Source organism: Gymnodraco acuticeps, unplaced genomic scaffold (assembly GCF_902827175.1).
Source record: "Gymnodraco acuticeps unplaced genomic scaffold, fGymAcu1.1, whole genome shotgun sequence".
Lineage (NCBI taxonomy): Eukaryota > Metazoa > Chordata > Actinopteri > Perciformes > Bathydraconidae > Gymnodraco > Gymnodraco acuticeps.
The window spans coordinates 95291-121136 of record NW_022990266.1 but is presented as its reverse complement, the minus strand read 5'-3'; the positions used below and the strand labels follow the sequence as shown (position 1 = coordinate 121136).

The window sequence follows — 25846 nt, the reverse complement described above, 5'->3', positions numbered from 1 at the left end:
ATTAGGCAAATGAAGCCGCTGACGTCACTTCTTCTTGCTTTGGGTTTACTGGCAGGCCGCCAACAACTTCACGGCGTATACTGCCACCCGAAGTCCCCGGAGTTGGGGACTGGCGTCCGAGAGTAAATCGCCAGAACGCCGACACCTCCTCATCTCCAACACTCCCATGTTTTCTTTTGTGTTGCCATAAATTAGTCTCTCTGCATTTGTGCGCTGGGCTAATGCTAATAATGCTAATACGAGGATAATAAAATGGCGGCTTCACAAAACTTTTTGGGAGTTTTACGGGGCGTGGTTTGCATTCCGCCCAGCCAATCAGACATAGGAACCTTTTTCTCCCACGAAAGTAGCTGCTCTCTAGCAGGAACGGAAAAGGGGGTGAAAAAGGTTCTGATGAACTAATTTTAGTTCCGGCTCCTTTTGGTGTGAACGCAACATTTCGGAACTATATCGGAACTAAAGTGGGAAAAGTACTGCGGTGTGAACGCGGCTTTAGTTACTGCCTTGCCTTAGTTCACAATTAATCGTGTCATCAAACTCAACAATCTTGAGCCATGGAGAGAACGAGATGTTTGGACTCTGCTGGAGCGGAACCATCAAGTCAGCCGAACAGAATCTATTATTGGAGTCAGTAGTGGGAGAACAGATGGAGGCAATGAGAGATGGAGGAAGGACAGGCTCGGCCCTCTCAGGGGAGAGGTGGACATTTTGGACAGAGATAATAAGGAAGAAGTTACCACAATGCTGCACATGAACACAAACACACTCATGGGAAGCCTGGTTCCCACTGCACTGGAACGACGAGGGTCTGGAAGCTGAGAGAAACTATTTTAGGAACGTCACCAGGATTGACTTCCTTGAGCTGCCTCCTTATTTCCAAAACGACCGGCCTGGCCGATTATCAGGGCCGATATTCCGCATTTGACCGATTATCGGTATGGGCCTTTTTTTTAAAATCAAATTGCCGATAAAACTTTGGCTTTGATGCGGCCGTTTCTCTGGCTGCAGTCACCACTCTGTGTACACGAGCAATGTCCCGCCCACAGCGCTATCTGATAGGCTATTACTAAAGTGTCAATCAACACTGAAGATTTTCCAGGCGGGAGCCAGCCAGAGAGGCGGGACCTTCTCAGATTACAGGCAGGTGCGAAAGAACGCAGACACAGACTGAAGCAAGCAGCAGCGCTGAGCGGCAGAGCCATACATGTGTTAAACCGAAGTTCAATAAACATCCCTATCCCCTATGCTGAAGTTGCAAAAACACCACGATCTTATGATCCAATTCTATCAGTTTCCCAGTTACACAGGGACGCGGTGCGGACGGTGGGGGAGGGGGCTGCGAGTGGAGCCTCGCAGTTTTTCAGGTTGATATGTGAAGCTCATTAGCTAGCCAACATGTATCTAGCAAATGTTTAGCAAAATATTAGAAGTGAGGCTACTAGACTAACGTTAGGTCTACTGTAATAGCCTCACTTTTAATAGTTTGCAAAACATTAGCTAGCACTAGTGTTTTGCAGTTGCTAGCAGCTTATTGGGATGTTATGCTAGATAGACAGATATAATAAATTAAGCATTATTGTTAGTTAAGCATGTCAGCCTGCAGCCCCACTTCTTGTCTCTCTCTAACTCATTGCAGATGACTGCACTAAAGAAAAGGGCACAGAGAGGAAACCAGTTGTAAGATGTTTAAAAGTTAATTAAACATAATATATGCTTAAATGCATTTCAAAGAAGTTGTGTTGAGTTGTGTTGGAGTTTGTGTTATTCCACATTTTGACACCAAGATTTTCTGATTTTACTGCAAATGTATATCGGTTCCAAATATCGGTTATCGGTCTCCTTGATTACTAATAATCGGTATCGGCCTTGAAAAAGCCATATCGGTCGATCTCTAATTCATTAATTTAGAACAATAAATATAACCGTTTTAAAAATAACTGATGAAATGTATATTGACTCAAATGAATGTTGCAACTAAATCTAAATAGTTCTAGAAGGTTTTTTAAAAACTTTAATTAATCCTGATCTTGATGCAGAAAATTCATTTGAAAGTATAAAATGTTCAAACATGCTTGTCCCTATACTCTATTCACCTACTGTCATTATTGTACACAGGTAGATGAGAGAAAAAAAAGGAAAGTAAGAAGCTGGTCTGTTGCTGCAGGCAGCCGACGTGAACATTGTAAAGGCCCGGAGACACCAAGCTGACACCAAAGAACTCAAACAGACGGACCCCGACTGTTGCGTCGCCTCGCATCTCTGCGTCTGGGCGGACGGAGCACTGGAACACACCGCAAAGACTTCAGCCGACGCCCAAGTTGCACGTACGAACTGCGCATGCGTGAGTGGCAATAACTCTCCTTACCAGCAGGCGGCGGTAGTGTGTATTCGTCATTCAAAAGAGGCAACAACCGGAAGACAGACTGCGTGATAACCGAGAGAAGAATAACAGACTGCGTGATATAAACAAACAACAAATAGCGTGTGCGTTCCATTTTCACTCAACAGCGAGAAGCTCACGGGGCTTTCCCGAACCTGTGTCGAGAGCTGGAGTTCAATGAAATCTCAGATTTGCCTTCTTAATAGTTTGTTTGAGTCCCTCACTTCCGTTTCGCTTCTCATGCACTGATTCGCTAGCTGAACAGCCAAGCAGAGTGATTTATTTTGGCGACTGCCTTTGGCTGACTGCCCGCCGATCAATTTTCTGCCGAAAAGGCGTCGGCACGGCTGAAAAGACACGACGGTGCGGGACACACCAATCTGAGTAGGGCGTGTCGACGCTCATCGTCGGCCTGACGCCCATCGACGACCAAAATCGGCTTGTGTGTCCGGGCCTTTAAGCTACTAAAATCACTTTTTATTCAAACTTTGGTTTCAATATTTGGGGAAAATAGTATTCTAAATGTAATGACCAGTTCAAATTGAGATTTTCAGTCCAAAAGCCTTGTGGTTCACAAACAGTACCCTGCATGCATAATGTCAGCCTCCTACGGCAAAATACCCAGACCTGTGGCTGCTGAAGTTTGGGGAAGTTTTTGTTGACCTGCTGGTCGCAGCTAAAAATGGAGGACGCTCGTGAGCAGAGCTGTGGTCAACACCAACTGTATAACCCCGTCTCACTGCCTCCTCAAGACACATTGCAGTGTGGGAAAATAAGACTGCTGAGATGTGAGACTAATGGATGGACATCGCTGGGTTGTGTCAAATTCCTTCTAATGAATGACTTACTTTAAATTCACTTTTAGAAAATGACAGCCCAAATATGTTTAGTCAACTAACCCTAACCCGTGAATAAGAAGGCACTACAATAGTTGTTTCTAAATCTAAAACCAGTACATGAAGTTAAGTGTGTGTCTTTTCAGCATTAAAGCAAAACAGCACAAACAGTGGAAGCTAGTGAAAGACACACCCACTTTACACAGTGTATGCTAAAGTATGACCATGGAACAATGAAGCCAATATATAAAGTGGGCAGTTGAACCATATCCATGAGAAAATGAAAATATTGGATTCAGGATGTTCCCTTTCCACACTGGAAAAAACTTGAATTGTGTCTAGCAAAAGATAAATGTTTAACAGACATTTCTAGAAAAAATAACTATGGACACTGGATAAATCACACACCACAAGCACTGGTTAGCAAGCTACATCAGCCCCGACGAGAAATAACATGTGGACACTTACAGATGTCATGGTAGTGAAGGAGTTAACAAGGAACTGCAAGGCCGTCACTTCATCGTTCACAACAGGCACCCAGGAATTAGACTGTGACCACTGATGGTGGGTTGTGAGCAGAGACAGAAGGAAGTGTGCTGCTAAAAGATTAGGCTCTGAAACACTGAGCTCCTGCAACACACACACACACACACACACACACACACACACACACACACACACACACACACACACACACACACACACACACACACACACACACACACACACACACACACACACACACACACACACACACACACACACACACACACACACACACACACACACACACACACACACACACACACACACACACACACACACACACAGTGTCTGGGCAATAACATAACAAGGGCAGTGCAGAGAGTGAAGGGTAAATGTTAGTATGACTGCTGTGTTGTCTGCTCCTCTGTGTGCTGTGTGCGTGTAAAACACAGAGCTTCACAAAGAGCCTCTTTGTGGTCCCATATGCCTAATGCTGCTTTTCCATAGTGTTACCTTAATAAAACATAAGGGTGTGTGTTAAGGTAAGGGTGTGGAGCCAGAGTGTGTTGGCCAATAAAAACTAAATGAGCTTCTCCAACAGCAGAAGAATGAAAAAAAGGAGTTGGAACCCAGAAGTGCTGCCAGCCACTCCACAGTTTTGACAAGCCGTGAAACCATAACGAGCCTCGGGCGTTCCCCAAGCTGTGTGCCAGATAATGGGATGATACATGGATAACCACCACAAACATGGAATCAAGGGCTCACACAGTCAGAGGCGCTGCAGGGCCCAAACAAATATAACCCATTATTTGTTTAGCAATAATTTAACACTGATTGCTATTGATCAAACCACACTATCAAACATCTATTGGACGTGTTTCATCGTATCTGGCCACTGTTCAACTGTTTATGATTAGCAGCCTGTGCCATAAACAAGCAAAGTGCTATATTTTCTAGAACAGGAAATTAAAACTAAATAAAAAAGGCACATTTAGACCAACATGCACTGATGGCACTATGCTAAACACACCCTCCTGTTGACTTCCACAGCTTGCACCTCTCTTCACCAGGCTCTGCTAAATACCCAGGATTCCTCTTGGAGGTGAGCATCGTCGTGCTGCTACTTCACCCAAGCATTAGTGCTCCAGTTTAGGGAAAGAATTAGACCAACAGCCTTATATGGAGCTCAGGAGGGGGGATTTTAAGAGCTGCTTATAATGCAAATGTAGTAAATATTTCTGGATAACTCATGGGGGAGGGGAGACAGTGAGCGTGCGTGCGTGTTCGCACTTCTGTTCTGAATATCTATGCAAGTTCATATTATCCAGAAACGCCTTAAAGGTAGGTTTCTGTAGAGATATACAGTACATGTGTATGCCGGTGTGTGTTTGTGTATTTCTAGATATCCGAGTAAGTTCATATTGTTCGGAGAAATTAATGCGTGTCTTTTCAGCCGGTGTCACATAATCTGATGTAACACCATGACAACTGTGGCGAGTTCCCTCTCAGGGCAGAACAGAGTAACTCTGTCTGAAGCCATGAGTCACATCAGAGCAAACCTGCTGTGCCACAGGAGACCACCCTGAAGGGGGGGGTCTGCCACCATGGTTTGGGCCACCCTCTGTGAGTGTGCCAGCTTGAAGCAGCTGCTGGCAAAGCATGCTGGTCCAATAGACCTGACACTAGGCACGTCATGGAGACATGTGTGTTTGTGTTCTGGTGCTTCTCTCAACTCTGCCTGTTTTACAAGCAGGAGGTTTTCAATAAGGTGCTGAAGGACACAGGCATCAGGCTGGTTATTACACTGCTGAGGGATGGAGGGGTGGAGGAGAGGAGGAGAAGAGGGGTGGAGGGGTGGAGGAGATCCTTCCACTCACATGTCGGTCAGTCAGTCCCTCTGACAGTCACAGAGCTGCTGGCTTTGCTGAAAACACTGAAAATCATTTGGTTTTCAAATACTTATTTGTATAGTTTATAAATGCTATGATCAATATGTAATTGTTTTAATATATAGTTGATATTACACTGATATCATTACTAATGATAAGTAAATGTTCTTTATCATCATTGAATTGTTGAAAATAACTTTTAACAAAAGCGTAAATAACTCATAAAATGTATGAATGATAGTTATTATACAGTGTTACTCACAATGACAATTTGAGGAATCACTGATTGAACTTCAACATTATTTATTACGTATTAGTTGAACATTCTATTCTGATTGGTCAATTTGGACATTCCAGAGGTTGTTAATTATTGCTAACAGATGCTGCTAAGCAGGATCAAGGGACGATGTGCAGTCATATCAATCCACATAAAGAAGTCCGGTGAATTTAAGGTCAGCTGGGAGCACATGAAAAGGAAAGTGGTTAAAAGACGTCAGAGAAATCAGCAGAAGAAGACAGACAGACAGGAAGTAAGGCAAGGCAAGTTTATTTATATAGCACTTTTCAACACAAGGCAATTCAAAGTGCTTTACAAAAAATGAAAGACATTAAGAAAATGGCATTTAAAATCAGTCATTAAAAAGAAAAGCTAATAAAATAAACATTAAAAGAAAAAGTACATGGATCAAAGTTACAGTGCAGTCTAAGATATGAATAATTAAAAGCAGCGACAACAAGAAAAGTCTTCAGTCTGGATTTAAAAGTAGTCAGAGTTGCAGCGGACCTGCAGGTTTCTGGGAGTTTGTTCCAGATATTTGGAGCATAATAACTAAATGCTGCTTTACCATGCTTTACCAGTAAACACTAAAGGGAACACGGTACGGTCTCTGCCAGTGTTTAAAAGAATACTTCCTGGCATTCGGAAAACGAAGAGTGGAACAGGCGAGCAAGTGTGCAGGTGTGCGTCATATGAGAGGCCCCGCCTTACATTTTCCGCCACAGATTTGGGGAAATTGGCCCGTACGCAAAGCATTGTGGGGATTTTAAGACCGCGGAGTCTATACATGTGCAGCCTCGAAATGTCTCGCTACGAAGTACGCCGGGCTCGGTAGAATTCCAAGCATGCTGGACATTGGAACAGTCCTTCGGCGGCACTCGATGACATAGTATGCTTGAAATAGTGGCTCTGGAGCACATTGAGAAACACCCCCTCTCTCTTTTCCTCCGTACCCACATCTCAAACAATGGGGGGTGCTAACAAGCAGATCCTGAATTTTCGCTCCTATCACGTCATTGGTGAAATCCGGTCGACATGACACATCCCGACCTATCGTCTCCGTATACAGTCGCAGCTATGTGTCTGTATATTTAGCAGGATGTCTGCTGGAGGCTTAAAGTAAAGTTGTTATATATATAATACATATAATGGCACTGTTCTAGCAGTAAACACTTAAGAAAGAACATGTCAAGCTATGTGCTGTATCAGAAACAATGCGCGGCGTAATATGCTGTGTGTTTACAATACATTAGCAAGCATGCTAACACTCAGAGCTAACCATGGAGCTAACGCTGTAGGCTACTGGAGAGAATATGTGTAACGTAATGTCCTTGTGGTAAAACCTGCGAGAGAGAAAGGTTTGAGCTCCATACTGTTTCAGAAATAAAGCTTGAATTGGTTAGGAGCATAACATGGCATTTAATCACCGCAGTGTTTAGCTGAGATCTCCCGGTAGAAATCTCTCTAGCAGGGGAAAGCTGCGTGACGCTACAAAGGGGCGTGGCTAGCAGCAGCCGTTCCATTTAAAGCAGAATCCGCCTGTTTGCAACAGGGCTGCAAAAGAGGGGTATGAGCAGTATGAGGCATGGCTACAATGGGTGACCTGTTTGGTATTTTAAGCAAACAACTTCACAGACATTTGTATAGGTAAGGCCCTACAATACATGTTTCCAATATAGCATAATAGGTCCACTTTAAGTTACGTTGCTGTCGCAGCAGTACAGCCGTTGGTTGGCAGTGGAACAGACTATTTCTCTCTAAGCGGAAGGAATACGATCATTTTCAACCAATATTATGTTTTCGGTTTATTATGTAGGTAGCCGAGTCGGGGATCCTGATCAGAAAGTCTATCTTCATTTTTTATTAATGACCGCCTCGCTGAACATGATCCTTTACTTATCTATCAGGGTGAGACTCACTCCTCTGAACCCCTCTCTGCCGTGCCTTTGGGCCCTCAGAGCTGGCAGTACAGATGCAGGAATGCCCCACACCCCGAGCCCAATGCTCTTTCTTCATTCCCTCCCCATAAATAATGCTGCATCTCTGAAACTCTTCACATTCTCAGTTAAAGGCGCACACAGGGAACCGTTCCCTCCTCCAGCCTCACCTCCTGCTGGGAATAAACAGTCAAATGTGCTCGGCACAGCACGCCTTTAATGGTGAACCGCAAGGAATGGGGTTTCAATTATTTCGGTTTCACTAGACAATAGGTGAACGTCAAAATGTAAAAAGGTCTTTAAAATGTATCTACGTTTGAAAAGAGCATGCCTGTCTTGCTGTGAGAGGCCCACAGTGGAACAGCCTGTTTTAGCTGAGGGTCACAATGTTGTGGATCATGTCAGTGAGTTTGCTGGCTATTGCAGTGGTATGGGTAGAAGAGGACCCACAGTTTGTGGATATGTTCAGGGTTAGGGTTACTGCCCACCGATTCGACCCCATCGGTGGGTTTTTGGCCGAAAAGGCGTCGGCACGGCTGAAAAGACACGACGGTGCGGGACACACCAATCTGAGTAGGGCGTGTCGACGCTCATCGTCAGCCTGACGCCCACCGACGGCCAAAATCGGCTTGGTGTGTCCGGGCCTATAACTACGATTGTAACTGACAGCTGAAAAATCTGACATATATATATATATATATTGCTCGCATAAAATCCCCGGGGTTTTTTGCTTTGTATGTCGGGGGCGGGAGATTCATGTGATTGGTTGTTGGTCGCGTTGCTCGCAAAAAATCCCCAAGCTTTCAGACACGCCAAGCTCCAAGATTTTCAAAATTTTTGAAAAGCTGCTGTGTGGACGTACCGTAAATTACTCCGTTCTCTGCTTGTAATTATGCCGTCAAGCTTCAAAGTTGTATTTATCATCTGAATTTGCCGAAACAAGTTTAATATTCTGAAAGCCAAGACTTTGTTTAATTGAAATCAGATGAAAACAAACTAACGGACCCTGCCGTGTTATCTATGATTACTATACTCTTACATTCATAATTTCAGCCGGAGGGAGGGGGAGCAGCGCTGCGGAAGAGCAGATTGCGAGTGAGAGGTGCCTGTCTTCGTCCCGTTACAATAGTGCTGTAGCGACGCGTCGACTTCAAAATATCGTCGACGACATATTTCCGCGTCGACGCGTCGCTACACACACGTGGGTCACCCAAAGCAACAAGCAGTTCGCAATCGCACTTCAAACACAATGGAGACTGAAACGGCTACCACCTCCTCCTCACAGGATTGCGCACGAAGCCCCCAAACGAAAACATCTCGCCCTAGGTCTTCAAAAGCATGGGAATATTTTTAAATTAGTCCAAAACGCAAAGATATTTATATATTTATATCTCACTGAGACTGCTGCATAGCCTAGCAGAAGCAGCAGCTAGCTGTGGTGGCTACCATTAGCAGCTAGCATTTGCTCTCCGATTTTTACATAAAATGGAATTATGGATTATAAATTCAATCATTTTTTTATACATAGACGTTAAAAACCTATGGATTAACCGATTCAGCCGCGTTTTTTCTCATTTGAATGCCATTGAACACGTTTTTTGATCAGATTACGGTGGTGAGACGATCTCCCGAGAAGCTCTGTGAAGGTACGTGTTGTGATGACTGTATTTGCTTCCCCTGTCACGAGTCCGGATCACTCAGTGATGATACTATAGACCTACATAATCTGTGGAGTCTCAGCTTTAATTGGATATATTGTATGTGCAGCTACGATAAGTAATAAGGGTACTTTTATCTTGAGTTCTGTGCCAATGTCCGTTAGCATTTTTCGCTCAGGGGTCATTAAGATGCTTCTTATGAGACTTGTGTTTTGTTTTGGTAAACATGGTTTGTATCGTCAGTTAGCTGAGATTATTTCCGTTAATCTGGTATAACACATTAATAGGTTCTTAAATATTAAGATCCCCTGAGACACAGTATCGTGAAACAAATGTTTTTTACATTACGTTTTTTTTACATTACGTTTTTTATGAATTGAACAACAGAAAAATAATCGTTAGATTAGTCGACTAATCGATCAAATAATCGCCCGATTAATCGTTTTCAAAATAATCGTTTCCCCCCCAGCACTACGTTACAAGCATGTATTTATCGTGTGATTTTGGAAATAAAAGTTTCATATTCTGAAAGCCAAGACTTTGTTTGTTTAAAATCAAACAAAACACCCCAACCCCGAAAAAATAGTTTTTTACGTAAATCCACGTTTATTTTGAAATGAGCCGTTGCGACTTCCGACTGATTTCGATAGAGCGGGTCACATATGACTGGTATAGGTGCGAAAATTAAACACTTTTTGAAAGAAATATTATGATAAAATATTTTTATATATTTATAATTCTGCAAATATTACGATAAACTCACAGCTATTTCGCGGCCCGGCAGTAACACCTGGACCGGGGGTTGGGAACCCCTGCTGTAAAGTGTGTGTGTGAGGATGTTTTTTGGATAGTCAAGAAATCAACAGTCAAGTCTCACATCTGCAATCTTACGGTCTCATTTATCATCGTGCTGCAGACAGCACAAGGGTCTCTCACACACAAACACACTGCTCTGAATTCACCCACAACATCACTCACATCTAAGGTCTGTGTGACCTGACCTTGGGAGGCAGGCAGCACTTTGCTTTCATCCAGCCCGGAGGTTTAAACAACACCGCACAGTGCAGAGCGGCCGCCAGAACATATACAGCAGCTATTTCATGATATCAACCGAAATATTAACAGTAATCAGGGGGGGAAAAAGGGTTTGAAAAAACAATCTGACCATATCCACTGTGTTTCATCAATCAGAGGTTAGTCCCTGAACACAGAGAAGAGACCTGGAGATCCAGATGTGAATGGTGGCAGGAGATGGCACTCATCGGTGAGAGGGGACTGTTTATACAAAAGAAACAGAGATTGTTCTCATCAGTTTCTCATCTATGGAGTATAAATGCCACTTAAAAATCTAAAACATGGGAGAAAAACAATTGGTATCTTAGGTATTCACAAAGCAACCAATCTGCATGTTGTTCCTGAAAGAGGGCGTGAAGAGACTGGCAAACTGTAGAAAGTGTAGCGTCTTATCCATGAAAAAATGAAATCATGTCAAATATTGCTATGAATCAAAAATAAAAAGGAGACATTTAATAGCACCCACATGACCATGCGTGGCTTTAGCATTTTACATGACAATATTCTTCTACATTCAACCTTAAATATTTGATAGGTGTACACCTATAGCCTGCCTCTAACACTCAATTCTATTTTTTGTAATGCCAGCGCAGGGCTAACAAAGGCCCCGCCTGTATGATGCAGCTCTACCAAAATGACCATACAGTTGAATCTGCACCTCTGTAAAAACATCACCTTAACCATCCTTTCGGCTTGGTGTACCTTAAAAAACTGTCAAATAAGTGTATGTTCCCAACAGGTTGAATTGTAAAAAAACGTCAGTGTTGATACTGACTAGGATGGTGATCACAGTGTACACAATACCTGCCAAAAATCAGTACATCCGTTTCCCCTGTCTCTTCTAAACTGAGTTGAAATTGTCCCAGTATCTCCTTACTAGACACACAGAAAAATGAAATCAATCTTCATACACGGGTATTTCCCAACAAGTTGTGATGTGTTTCTTTAAAAAGGTCACCTATTATGCAAAATGCACTTTTTTATGTATTTTATACATCAATCTGTGTCCCTGGTGTGTAAGGAGACTCACAAAGTGTTATAAAATACAACCCTAAAAACGGGGGTACAACAATACAAGTAAGAGCTAGATTTGCTGCGTCATGACGACATTACTAAAATCGCTAACACTCAGAGCTAACGCTGTACTGGAGAGAATATATGTAAAGAACCAGGATATAAAAGGTTCTGTCCTTGTGGTAAACCCACAAGAGAGAGAAAATGTTTGAGCTCCATACTGTTCCAGAATGCTTGATGTGGTTTGGAACATAATGTGGCGTTAAATCACGGCAGCGTTTAGCTGAGTCTCTGCTGGTACACAGCCTTCTCTTCACAGAGCTCACTGCTTGCATGTGGACACTACAAAGGGGCGTGGCCAGCAGCACAAAAGGGGCATGACCGGTAGCACAAAAGGGGCGTGGTCAGTAGCAGCTTGGTTACATTTAAAGGGCCAGACCCAGAATCAGCCCTTTAGTAACAGGGCTGAAATACAGGGGTATGAGGCATGCTACAATGGGTGATCTGTTTGGTGTTTTCAACAAAACACTTCAGAGACATGTTTTGATATGGCCCTATAATATATTGTTCAAATATAGAATAATAGGTGAGCTTTAAAACGTCCATATTCTGAAGTGAAAAGCTATCTGTGCAACATCATTGTTGGTAATGGAATCAATGAGATGAAACAGCGTTAGGTACACAGCTGCCCGGGCACTGATAAGATGGGTAAAGTGTCACACACATACACCACACACACATAGTTCACACTCCGTTATGACAGGCGGCCCCTTCCCACCGGGGAGGTTAAACCCACAGCTCTCTGAGAGAATAATCCATAACTGGATAGTTTCATAGAGCGAAGGGGGGCTGGTGATCCTCGCCCTCCATCTGCACGTAATGACCGTCCCAGGCTATTCCCAGTGCAGCCAGTTATACCAAGAAGTAAAGACAAGATGCATATCTGTGAGGTGTGTGTGTGTGTGTGTGTGTGTGTGTGTGTGTGTGTGATGATTAGGAGCTGCGACAGGCATGATTTATGACTTATCCCAACCGTCGTGGTGCAATCAAACTGCACCAGTGGTCCCATTCTGCATCCACCTCCTCCTCCCCCAGTGGCAGGGCAAAGGAGGCTGGGAAAAACGTGTGTGTGTGTACTGTTTGAGCACCTCTCACCCCTTCTGTTACAATGCAGGGGATGAAGAGCTACATTAAAAACACAATAGGCACCTCCCTGCCCCCATCAGTCTCCTGCTGTCTGCACCTACCTACCTACCTGCGCGCGCGCGCGTGTGTGCGCGTGCGCGTGTGTGTGCGCGTGCGCGTGTGTGTGCGTGCGTGCGTGCGTGCGTGCGTCAACTGTCAACAAGTTTTTATTAAAGGTCCCATGTCATGGCCATCTCTACTGATCATAGTTCCATTGTTGAGGTCTACTAGAATAGATTTACATTGTTCAATGTTCCAAACTCACATTGGTTTCTCAAACAGCATCTCTCTATAGTATGTGTGTTCACTCTCTGTCCTACACGACTTGTTAGAGCTTGTTAGAGTAGTTCTGGCCTACAAAATGCACATAATGGGGCAACAATAGACATCCAGCCAGAGAATTAAACCACACCCAGAGTCTGCAGCGACTAGACAAGAGCAGACAGAGATGTGTTTGTCCATACTGGGGCAGGGGGGGTTCTGCTCTTAAAGACACATTGTATGACACTCAATCCTGATTACTGCTCTCATTTCCATTAGTGTATACTTTTTTTTCTTTTAAGTGTACTTCTTTCTATACTTACATGTCCCACTACAGATCTTACTGCACCCCTGCTACCAGATGCCATCGGTTTACAGCTTGAGCTAAATACCTTTCCCCCTGCTGATGTCTACACAGACGTGTTCTTCTTGATGAAGCATTATTCAGGGGACCAATCCATAGATAGTTTACCGAGTCCCAATGCTTTCCTATCGTGCCCAGGAGGCCATTAGTCATTCTGTGCTACCTTCACCTTCGATGCTGTAGACAAACCTATTCAGAAGTTTGGCATCGGCTTGCTGCCAGAGTTCATGAACCAGGGACCAAAAAGGAAAACACTGAGTTAGGGACGTTAGGGACCGAAACCCGGTGTGCAGCCCAAAATGTGTGACTCTAAGACTGTGCGTTAAGGAAGCGCACAGACCGTGCATGCTCTCGTTTGGTTCTTTACTCCAGGCCAGTTGGTGACACTTGTAGCTGGTTTGCCACGAAGAAAAAGTGAACAATCGAAGGAGTTTTTTTTTTAAGAAGGATAATTTGCCTTAAAAAGGAATACAAAGACAGACACATGTCTGAACTCCTGGCTAGCAATGTAGAATGTGGATTGATGAATAGGCATTAAAAAATGCTGGACCGAATCGCAGTGGTCAATGGACACAGAGAGCATGTACGAGGCAAACACACGTCTGCATCTGAAAGGGTGGGACTATTAGACCTGGTCCAAATGCTCTGGACCAAACAACAACACAAGCAAGAGTAGAATGCTCAATTGTTTGATCTTGGGAAAGAGCAGTTGGTACCAGTGAAAAGCTTTAGTCTGCACCAAGTCTCTGCAAATAAGACATTTTTCTCAGTGTCCCAAAATCAGCAAGACCTAATTAAAAGGAGCTTCTCTCTGAAGCACTTTTTGTGGTGACATCAGTGTTTATTTCTTCTCCGTCTGAAACGCTCGAGGGGCAGAGAATATTTAGATTGCCTGTAGAGCTCCAGAACAACTCCCCTACACTTCATCCTACCCCTCTTTCTATGTGTGTGTGGGTTCAGGGTGCTGCAGTGGTTATGGGAGTGATATTGAAGGACTGACAGTCTATTTCCGCAGGTTCCCCCACTCACTGTTATCAGCACAGTGTCCTGACAGCAGTCTAAATACGAGGCATTACTCCTCCTTGCTAGACAGAGCCAGACACACGGCAGCAAAACCACCCGGACTGATATCTCACAAATGTCGGCACAGAAAAGCCTATAATACACATTTCATGAACAGAGACTTTAAACTCCATTCCTGTTTTACGATACTTTGTTTAACTGAGGCTATACTCAGCAGTTGTCAGTTATGGCAGAGCTTCAGTGGCAGTGAGTCTGGATGTATGAGTCTCCTCATGCCGTGTTGTGGATGTGTTTGCTGGTCGTTTGGTGGGCTTTGAAGGTGTCTGGTAACAGCTGCACAAGCTGGCATTAAACTAGAGACAGTAATTACACAAGCACACACAGACATCTAATGATCGTGTTAGCACAAACGCACACTACAGTGCGGCTTCAAATCCCAAACGTCTTCATTAATTCTCCCTCACAGCAGGTCAGGTATGTCCTCCCAGCTCTGCGGCCACAATCAAAGCTCTTTATGACCAAAGAAGAGCCACTCCACAGCTAATCAGCTTCCTTCCATCGGCCGGCCCGTCCCCCTTGTCAGTTTCAACAATCTGCGGGGTGGCAAGGTCGCTATGGAGACTCAGTGGCACCCTGCTGTGAGGGTCCCGTTTAAATGCCCCTTCATGCTCACAACCTGGTCTGGGACGTCCCATTTGTATAAATGCGTTGATAGTTTCAAGTGTCTCTGGGCAAGATTCTGAACCCCAAATTACAGCTGAAGGATGTGCCATTGGTTTTGTGTGAATGAATGATTTATTCGATCCCGATGGAAGCCCTGCCATCAGAATGTGTGTGAGAATGTTGACATGTAAAGTAAAACGTTATTTGAAAGGTAAGAAGATGAGCAAGGCTCTACATAAAGACAATATGAATGCTATAGGTTCATTTATCATATTTGGGGCAAGGCACTGAATGAGCAAGTCACATATGTGTAACCAACAAGCCAAGTCCTAGAAGGACTTTACTGTTAAGGCTTTAAAAGCAGCTTGTTCAAATTATTGAAATGATCTTCGGTACATTATAATCCTCATTTGCATTATGGAGTTCCTGCAGACTTTGCACAGCCTGGACGAGCCTTACAGTGTACACTAATGAGGATGAGATGTTTACTTGCCGTAACAGAGACATTTTCAAAAGAAGATGTAGTTTAACTGTGTGGCAGTTCAGCATTTTATTCAAGGTTTTTGGTAACATTGCCGTCTCCACAATTTCAGACTGCGTCTTTTTCATCTCTGCATCCAGCATCTGACCTCTGTCAATTAAGGAAAACATTTCCAAAACCCATCATAAGGCAAACTGTACTGTATTAGAGCTGGCCTGTTATTCCTGCTCCTGTTCTGCAGCCGCTTTTACAGGTCGCCACGCGGCAGGCTGTGAAGAGCCACCAGAAGGCGAGCAGCTGGAACAACTGGACTGGTTTTCCATTGCAATGGGGTGGAGCAAAAGCCCTGTTGGCTTGCTCCCTTTGATCACAGAGCGACACAATTGTCCTGTCGTTTAAACAGAAGCGTTTAGCATGGAGCCCTCTGCACTTACCCTTCTTTTTTTTGTATCAACTTGAGTTGTATTGCTGCCTTGCTCAGCTATTCTCTAATCAATGTGATGCAGCAGTGGACATCACAAGTGGTATACATCTGACCGCACCGGGCCCATGGAAACATCCACAGAATTAAAACCCATGTTTTTGCCCTAACTTGGTCATTTGGGTCAGTCGGCAGCTTCTCCTCGAGTTTCCCTGCTTAACACTTTCTCTCCCAGTGAGGACAGATTCCAATTGGTCAGCCACCTCGACCCCCAGAGACCAGGGATTGTGTAAATGTGTATGCAGTGAGGAGGGGGGAGGCTGCCAAATGGGGTGTGTATTGTCCTTTACTCCCCTGAGGCAGGTGTGTGTGTGTGTGTGTGTGTGTGTGTGTGTGTGTGTGTGTGTGTGTGTGTGTGTGTGTGTGTGTGTGTGTGTGTCAGGTCTACTCCCTGGAGGCGGGCTCCCCTTATTGATCAGCCTCCTGTGTGTTTAACTGTACCCCTCTGGGTATCATCTGGCCTCCATCTCTAATATGTCTATTGTCTAAACCAATCTATTCTTTCTCCTCATCTCATCACCACCCCCCCCACCCCCACCCCCCCCGGCTCATCCATTTCCTCTTCGCCCCCTTTGTTTCTTTAGCTTGCTGTCTCTCTGCGTCTTTGCTCTTTCTCAGTCCGTCTATTAATTTAGTCTGTCTTGGATGGATGGGGGGTGGGGAGAACAGGCAGAGGACGGCTGGTTGAATGAAAGAGAGGATACGGGGATTATTGAGAAGGAGAGAAAGATAAGGACAGTCACATTGGTTTAGACGTGTCTGGAAATACTAGAGTGTAATGATCTTAAAGAGACAGCACACCTTTACTGTTCGGAATAGTATGATGACAATATCGTCACAGATGGGAAAACTATTTCACACAGCCGCTGAGCCAAAACCTCAGCAACGAACAAGCAAATAATCCAAACCAAACAAGAAAAAACCACAGCATAGCTCTAATTTTAATACATTTGCATAGCAAAATCTAGAATGTGATGCCCAGCAGAGAACACATCATTAGGGATGGATCTAAAATGAGGAGTCACATTTCAGTGTTTTTGTTGTTTCTGTCATCGGCTTTGTTCTCAGGGGTTTGGAAAAATGTGCATCCATTCATTGTCGCGAATGACAAAGACTAAAGTCAAATGCCTTCGTAGTTGGGCACGTGTTGGAGATATTAGGGCTAAAGGTCATTCTCTCCAAATAATACTTGTTTCAGCATTTTCAGAAATGGAAGGGAAACCCGTGCATGACCCACTTTTTCACAGCCTCCCCCACCACTGACAGCGGAGAATTCCAACATCAAAAGTGCTACACCCCAGTAAAAGCACTCTACCCTACTTGGGTCCATTATCCTCAAAGAGCAGAGATCTTCTAGGAGAGGAGTGGGCATTAGAAAGGGAACTAAATGGGGAAAAGCTTCAGGCAGCTGGAGAGCATGAGTGAATGTCATGGAAGTGGTCAGGTAGTGATTGAGATTCTGCACCCTGCTCTGCTGTCCGGGAAGCTCAAGATGAATGTAGGTGACTTTAGATTTAAAAAAAGAGAACACAATCAGTGAAATGAGTGAGTGAGTGAGGGCCCCCCCCCCCCTTCTCATTCATAGAAGTCATGTGAAAACACAGACAGAAAAAGGAGGAGAGGTCGACTAAATGACAGGATTTGATTATATTGTTGTGCATGCTGCGAGTGCTCGGCCGCCTCAGGAAAGTCACCTTGTCTGGCTGACGGTGGGTGGGGGGGGAGCTTGGTATTACATCACCTGTTTGTTTAACGCTTTCATGTTCTGTCAGAGGAGGAACAAAGAAAAAGACTCAAAAGCTAGGTTAACGTGGACGGACAGAAGACAAAGAGGAGTAGGGGAGCTTCTTTAACAGGACACCTGCTCTGGTTAATATGTGAGCCGCAGCCCGACTCTTCCTAAAGACTTTGACATCAGGGACATTTGGTCCCAGGGAACAAATGGCCTGCCAGTGATTTACAGTCCTCCGGGGAATGGATTTATCATTAGCAACCACTTTCTAAGATAGCCACATCCTTCTGGCGTACCCACAACAACACACACATCGAGTGATAATGGACCGACAGAATTAAACTCACTAAAAGACCAATTACAAACGTCATTACATCCCTCATGCTCACCTCTGGAGGGAATGCTGCCATTTGATGTTTTTGTTTGCCCCTCCTTAACAGACTGTTCATGGATGAACCCTGCCATGCTTTTCATTCGGATCCATTCCATCATACAGAGCAACGTATTGTCTGTTCAAGTACACATCTGGAATGCATAATGTTACTTAAGTTGAAGTACAGAAGTAATATCAGCTAAATGTGTACATACATCATCAAAAGTAAGTACTCAATATTGCACAATGGCTCTTGATTGTACCTATATTTTTATATAATATTATATTATCCTGTAACATGTAAGGCATTTTATGTCAAGCCAATTTGAGATACTCTTTAAAATACTTTGTTGTATTTGTGTAGTAGAGTGCTGCATCTTATGATGTAAGAGTGTTTAATAAATGTAGCGGCGTAAAAGTACAAGATTTGCTTCCAAAATGTAGTGGCGTAGAAGTATGAAGTATGGTACTTGAGTAAATGTACTTTGTTACTTTCCACCATTGTTTATCCAATTCAACCGTCATGACTTATGGTGTGGTCAGCAGCGTCACTCCTCTATGTGTCTACAGTTTGCATTTGGTGCACCACACCCTGTCATGTCCACTGCTGGAAATGTAAGCTTTTCCACTGGGAGCCTGAAGGCAGCCTTCATTCATCCACACAGACGTGAGAGGAGCACACCTGTTTACAACCAGCCATGCCATTCAAATCATAGGGCTTGTCTAAAATAAACAGTGTGGATACATTTATCTTTACAGGTTATTCCTATCATTTGAATGAAAACTCAGTTTCAGAGAATGATGTTTACCTCTGCTAAATTCTCATCTTCCAAGACAAAGTGAGCAAAGTTTGAACAGCCCAACAACAGCAGATGGTGGAAAAAGTGATGGATGATGAAAGAAATCAAATCACTTCCACTCTGCCTAATTCACCTCAGCTTGGAGAGGCTCAGCCCACAGACCGACACCCTCTTTCCAACAGGAAACAGAGTTTTTGCACCGGTATGAGAGAGGCCCTGCCGCATCACTGCCGTCATCAGCAGCTCTCACCTGGCTTTGAGTCACTGACACCGTCACTGGCAGCACGGTTTAAGCCTGAGAAAACGTTTCCGAACCTTCTCATGCTGATCGGGATTCTACACCTTCTTTAGAGTCTGTGTACGTAAATCAATCAGCGAAAACCCAAAAGCCATACACATTGCAAAGAAGGACCTGCAGCAACCAACAAATGACCCAACTAACTAGAGATGACAAAAGTACACACATCCTTCACTCAAGTGGAAGTACAGATACTCCTGTTTAAAAATACTCTGGTAAAATAGTGAGTAAACTCAGTTGAAATAGCTTTGCTTGCTCCTGGCGCGGTTTGAGATAAGACCCTGCACAGTGGCGGCTGGTGGAAATTATTTTAGGTGGGGCTATTGTAATGGTGAATAAACCACATGGGTAACAGTTTGAGAAATGACCCCTTAAATGATGACTTCTGGTGATGTTAGAGATATGAGAAGACTGATCAATACCTCCATAATCTTCAGTGTGGTTAGCTATGAATCTTCCAACACTTCCAAACACCTTGTCCTGGACATCGTTTCTACAGTAAACTGTGCAACAGTACAGTAGGCCCACACAAACTGCACAACACCGGTTCTTTGGGAACACTCAAATGATGTGATTCCCATTTATTAAACGTGTTTATTTATCACGGGCACATAGTATCTGTCCCCGGCTGTTTGAAGAGCAAGCATGGGAAACAAAAGACAGCGTTTACCTGTTTGCATCCAGCTAGTCACACACAGTTACAATCACACTCCCTGTAATTGACATCATTAATAGATAGTTTCGCTTCTCACCATCATTTGCTGTGGCCCACTGATGTGAACGATCGTAACTGAAAGGCTGCCTGTCAAACGTAAACATTCAGCCACGTGACTCGCAAACTCTCGCGAGAGTTTTACACAAGACGGATCCTTTCTAGCCATAACCCTGCACCGGGCGCTGAAATTGGCGCCCGGTGATCATCGGATCCGACGACGCTGATTGGCTGAAATTATGTTTCGGAGGCATAGTTTACAGATAGCAACAGTCAGCTGCTAGTGGCTGCTGCTGCACTGGTTGAGGGCTCCTCTCTTAGCGCCCAGACGAGAGAGGGTAATGATACACGGGCAAGGCCAGGCAGGAAACATGTGACTTATCAGTAACTTTAGACATCGTAACACAATTTTAAACGAGATTTTATTGTAGATTATACATTTTACTGATACCAATTATATAATATTTACCTTGTTCATTAAAAATTAAAAATAAAAATATATTTTTTAAATATATATATATTTTTTTTTAAAAATGTAATGTGGGAAGAGGTGGGGCGGCACCCCTAGTGCCCCTATGGGCCAGCCGCCACTGGCCCTGCAGTAGCTTCCTGTGACTGCCGTCGTAGGCTAAGCTCCGAGGATGCTGGGAAACGCCTCGAGCTGAGTTCTCATTGGTCCCTCTTTTTTAGAGAAGACCAGGAAATTATGGATACACGGATCGTGTTTTCTGTTTGACATTAGATTGAAAAATGGTGCGCAATGACTAAATAATAATGATCACGCCACAAAATGCGAGTAAAAATAAAGTAACAAACCTGTTTAAATTGTAAGAAGTACAGCGTACAGGCATTTGTATTAAAAATGTAAGGAGTAAAAGAAAAAAGTTGCCAGAAAAATAAATAGTGGAGTAAAGTACTGCTACCAGAGAAATCTTCTTGTGTACTGTAACGAAGGATTTGTACTTCACTACCTCCCAGCTCTGCCGCTAACACATACTAAAGCTAAAAGTCCTAACCTCCGCAGGCTGTGACCCTGCACCATGCAGAGTTCTGATGGAGCTTGTGACTTCAGTTCATCTGTGTCCGCAGTATGGGCTCCTTTAAGCAGGTTTATTTGGTATCACTCCAGATTCTTTATGAAACCCCCTAATGTTAGTTAAGATGCCTGATACGCTTAAAACACACTAATCTGCACCCCCACCCACTATCCGTCAGATGAGCAGTGCGAGGGCCGGGCGTCTATAAGACAGCAGATAATAATAACTTTATTTATATGGCACATTTCAAACAGAGGATACGAGATGTGTTTGAACACATGTTCATGGTGCAGGCTAAAGAGCCGTTTGTTCCTGAGCCATAGCATACCACACATGGGCCAACATTTTTTTTTTGGCAACAGCTGTTGATTTATGCCATTGTAGCAATCAAAGCAGCATGTATGGGAAAGTTGAAATGAGATAGTGACTGGCTAACAGGCACACAGTGCCTTGGCTTGGTGGATAATAGAGGACTGCAATGCTGATGGGAAGGTTGTGGTGCCATAATGCTAAAACCACAGGAGGAACGAACAAGGGATTGCGAGTGTGTTACTAAAAAATAAAAGATTACCAAGTAAGGGACTTTTCTCTTATTTCTCTTCACCGTCCTGTCAGTAATAATCTTACAAACACAAAAATAAGTTAAACTCAAAAACGGTAAAGGAAACTTCAGGTTTTTCTACAGGTCAGATTTATATGACTACCTTACATAAATAATAAGCTGTAATTAGTCTTGTATGCACCCATATGCTAGCACCCGTGCTATAGCAGACTGTTACTTAATGTCTTTTATCATATATTTCCAGGTGGTTTTCATTTGTTGCACCGTTGTCAGTGTTAACACAATACTTAAAGCTGACCCCGCTAATTATCTAAAAGATTATGTTTAATGCTCAGCAAATGAAGGCAGGCATCAGTACTGAAACTCAGGCATCTTCATTCTAATCTAAATCCAGCCCTGTGGCTCAGGGCTGCACCAATAAAAGAAAACAACAATGTCAGACGATGTGTGTGTGTGTGTGTGTGTGTGTGTGTGTGTGTGTGTGTGTGTGTGTGTGTGTGTGTGTGTGTGTGTGTGTGTGTGTGTGTGTGTGTGTGTGTGTGTGTGTGTGTGTGACCAGCTACTTAATGGCACCATGCGATACAATACGACACACCCCACCCCTGTTGCGATACAGTTAGATACGATTTGATTCAACATGATGTGATTTGGCGCGATACGATGCGATTCAACACGATGCAAAATAATGATACAACTCAATATGGTACGACAGAGGCCTTTGTTTTATTCCTCATATGCAGCAAATCATAAATCAACAAAAAAGTGCTTTACATATTTGGTTCTCTCTACTAGTGCATCCCATCATGCCGTTTCTTTTTGACCTTAAACAAAACAAACACTTGGACCTTTCACAAACAGGCCTTTTCACAAGTGTAGTAGTGTTCTCTGTCTCCAGAGTACAGTTCAATGTTATAAGACCTCACAGTTAAACAATTTAAGGATGCGTTGCCTATGATTAACGATGTGCAAATAACAGCTACCATAGAGCAATGCCCATACAGCTGCCAGCCTGATGTGCTTAACACTCATCCAGAGGCCAACTCACCAGTGAGCAGAAAGCACTGGGTTCTATATGAACAATAAAGAATACAAATAACCTTTCACAAACAGGTATTTAATAACTGCTTACAGTAAGGAAGACATTTAAACTGTTATTGGCCGTCACAGGCTGCTGTAAACTAAACACCACTCTCTCTGACAGAACACCTCACTGAGTGATTTCACTCGCGTCTATCTTTCAGGTTTCTCTTTTCAGCCGCAGACCCCATGTCGCCTCTTTATGTGCGTCGCTAAGTTCCTCGTACTACTTGTGTACTTTAAAGCAGCTCGGCATCGTTTACAATTTGCGAGCGATTTTTCAAGTTGTCCGTCTTTCTTGAAAAATCCGAAGTATTGCCAAACGTTTGATTTGTAGGTATTTTTTGGTGCGCTGTGTTTCTCTTTCTCCTCGACTTCCATGTGTGTTGATCACTGAGACTCTCGGCCTCCGTAGCACAAAGCAAAGATCAAAGATCATCTCTGCTGAGTGTTGACAGGATGAGAGGATATTATATGAATGAATCGTTTGTTTACCGATGCAAAGACGTTACAATCATTGCATCGCGAGTTCAACCCAAACTGTAGCCGATGTGCACTCTTTCAACCGGTGCACTCGCATTTTGAACATTTATGCCGGTGCACCGATGTGACCATTCCTACCGTCTACCCATCCTGATCATTTCCCTGTAATCTAATGCTCGGCTGCTCATCTCCGTTTTTTCTTAGCTATGCCTGTGCATGTGTGTGTCACCATTTTATTTTCTGAGAACAATAGTAAACCAGTAATTCACCAATGACGACGACGACAACAACAACTTCAGCATTTCCTTAAATAACAAAGTACCGAAGTGTGTGTTTGTGTGTATAGGCAAGTGTAAGGGATTGTAGATTTAAATGTTTTGCATTTCACATAAGGTCTAGTGTATAACATGTAACAGTGTGTGAAAAACAGTGTACGTGAGGTAGGATAAATGAAGTGAATGAGTGTGTACTGGTCAGCTGATTTAACCCGGTTGGTTGAGTTTGTATGTACAGATGTTTAAACCCCAGCTACACTTACTCTTAAATCACAGGCTCAGCTGATTGCCGAGTTATTGTGGACTTGAGGCGACTCAATCATGACCTCTTGAGAAGTTAGGTACCTAAATATGACCATGTTTAGAAAGCTGGTGCCAGTGAAAAAGGAGCTAGTTGAAGCAATCTGACAACAAGTAAAGCTGTGTTATAAACGAGACATTAGCTCACTCAGCCAGACTACGTCAGAATATGATGCACAATCCCTCTTTTTCTTCTACGAGCAACAAGGGCCTGGGCCTCAGCCTTGCTACTGCAGCTGAAGGACAGCACTGGGCCGTCTGCACCCTGTAACAGCCCGGGCTGAATGATGGCTTTGGGTTAGGGAAAAGCTGCTGACAGTGAGATGGGACGCTGCTCATTTCAAACAGCTGGCTGGATGCACAGCCCACAGAGACAATATATGAGAAGACATAAACAGTTCACCCTCTAACACCATCTGCCTGATTCAACCACAAAAGCTTCCTGGCTTCGTCCTCACTGGCTTATCCTCCAACCGGGTCCTCGGCACTACCCCGGCCTGGGAAGAAATAGTCCTAGCTCCAATTTCACAATGTAATCAAAACACTGGGCTTTGTGGGAGCGCCCAGAGGATAGGAGCCGGGCAAAGTGGTGGGACAGGGAGGAGGAAGACTTGGACAGGGAGGAGGAGAAGGAAGGGGATCAGGCCTTAGTTTATGTAACCAAGGTCAGCTGGAGGAAAAACACAATAATCTTTGGCTGAGGCAAAAACAGTAAAAGCGCAAGAAAGGAGGGCCGACCGAGGAAGGGAAATATGAAAACAAGCAGATAAAAGTCTCAGTGGAGAGGGCTCCGTGTGCCTGGCCTGAGCTTCTAGTTTGGCCTGGGGAGGAGTAATTGGGAGCAGCCGCTGACTCTTTAAATAGCTGCGGAGTGTGGAGGGATGCGGTTAGGAGGGAAGTGGACTTGACACCGCAGGAGGAGGAAACAAATCCCATGAGCCATTGTGTAATTCAGATGAATTGAAGGAAATAGTTTAAATGGCTTGAGTGATCACCCCCTGGACACATATGGCTATTTTAGTGTTAACATCAGCAAAAGGCCAAATAACTATCTCCTCATATGGGAATACAAATGAGTGAAGGCTACTTTTCCTCTGTATGTTTAATTGCTGCATGAGCATTAGTAGGAAAGAAGGAGACATTTGAATTCACTACCTGTAGAAGTTCAGTATTCCTATCATGCTCTTTCCAATCTTTCCATGGCTCCCATGAGGATGTGGCCAAACCTGGGAAGGAGACAAGGCGTTAGAAAATTCCACAGAAAGAATTTTAACAGCGTTATTCCCTAAAAGCCAAAAGCTGGATATAAAGTTCAACCCAAACGCTCTGAGGAACCATAATGTAGACCAGGATAGGAGTGAACAAATGGAAGACTACAAACAGGGCTTGAACAATTTGCAACACCCGACATATCTTCTGAATTCATGCTACACAGGCCTCTGCTTGGCACAACATGACACAGGGAAAATCTATCTTCTAATGGAGTCAAAGGTGCATACTTACGTATCATTCAAAACAACATGAGTCCAGAGAGTTTAAAATGACCTGTACTTCAGAGAAAACTTGCAAATGAATATTGAGGAAATGTTAATGTGTTGCTCATATATAAAATGCTCTCATTCCTTTCAGTCATTGATTACTTATAGAATAAGCACTTCCTAAGTTAAATCCAAAATGCTTGCCAACAATAACCCTTACCCCCAGTTTCCACTGGGTCCGTCTGCGCCGCGCTGCGCCGCATTACGGCTGCGCCGCGGTTTTGGTCCGACCTCCTCTAGCGCCATAACCCACCGGACGCGTCCCAGAAGCGTTTCAGAAGCGTAGCGTCTGAACAGTTTAACGACTTTCAAAAGATGTTAAACTACTGAATGGCTCTGTACTGTACCTACAAGTATTAATTAACTTTAAAACATTAATATGTAGTTGTTACCTTCCACTCCACAAACTGCAGCGACTAAAAACCAGGCCTTGTCCTTTCTGATGTTGTCCTTGTAGTAAGCATTGGTTACATCATATAAAATAGTGTGTTTTTCCACTTCCATGATGAAAACCTCGTCGTCCATTGTGCGTATCGTAGTGGAGGTGTTGTGATGAAGGAGGGGGGTCTGCTAAATTAGTATATGTGGGGGATGGGCCTGGCCCGGATGCTCACCTTTCCACTTCCTGCGAGGGGGGGCTGCCTGCCCGA

The 25846-nt window shown here is 43.8% G+C and overlaps 1 protein-coding gene across 1 annotated transcript in view; it reads right to left on the bottom strand.

Moving 5' to 3' along the window:
• The window catches only part of plxnb1b (plexin b1b), a 134983-nt gene that overhangs the window by 80877 nt on the left and 28260 nt on the right, over positions 1-25846 (bottom strand). The window contains 1 exon segment of the mRNA XM_034220733.1: positions 24814-24884. Coding sequence (XP_034076624.1) covers positions 24814-24839 — 26 coding nt within the window. The 5' untranslated portion in view covers positions 24840-24884.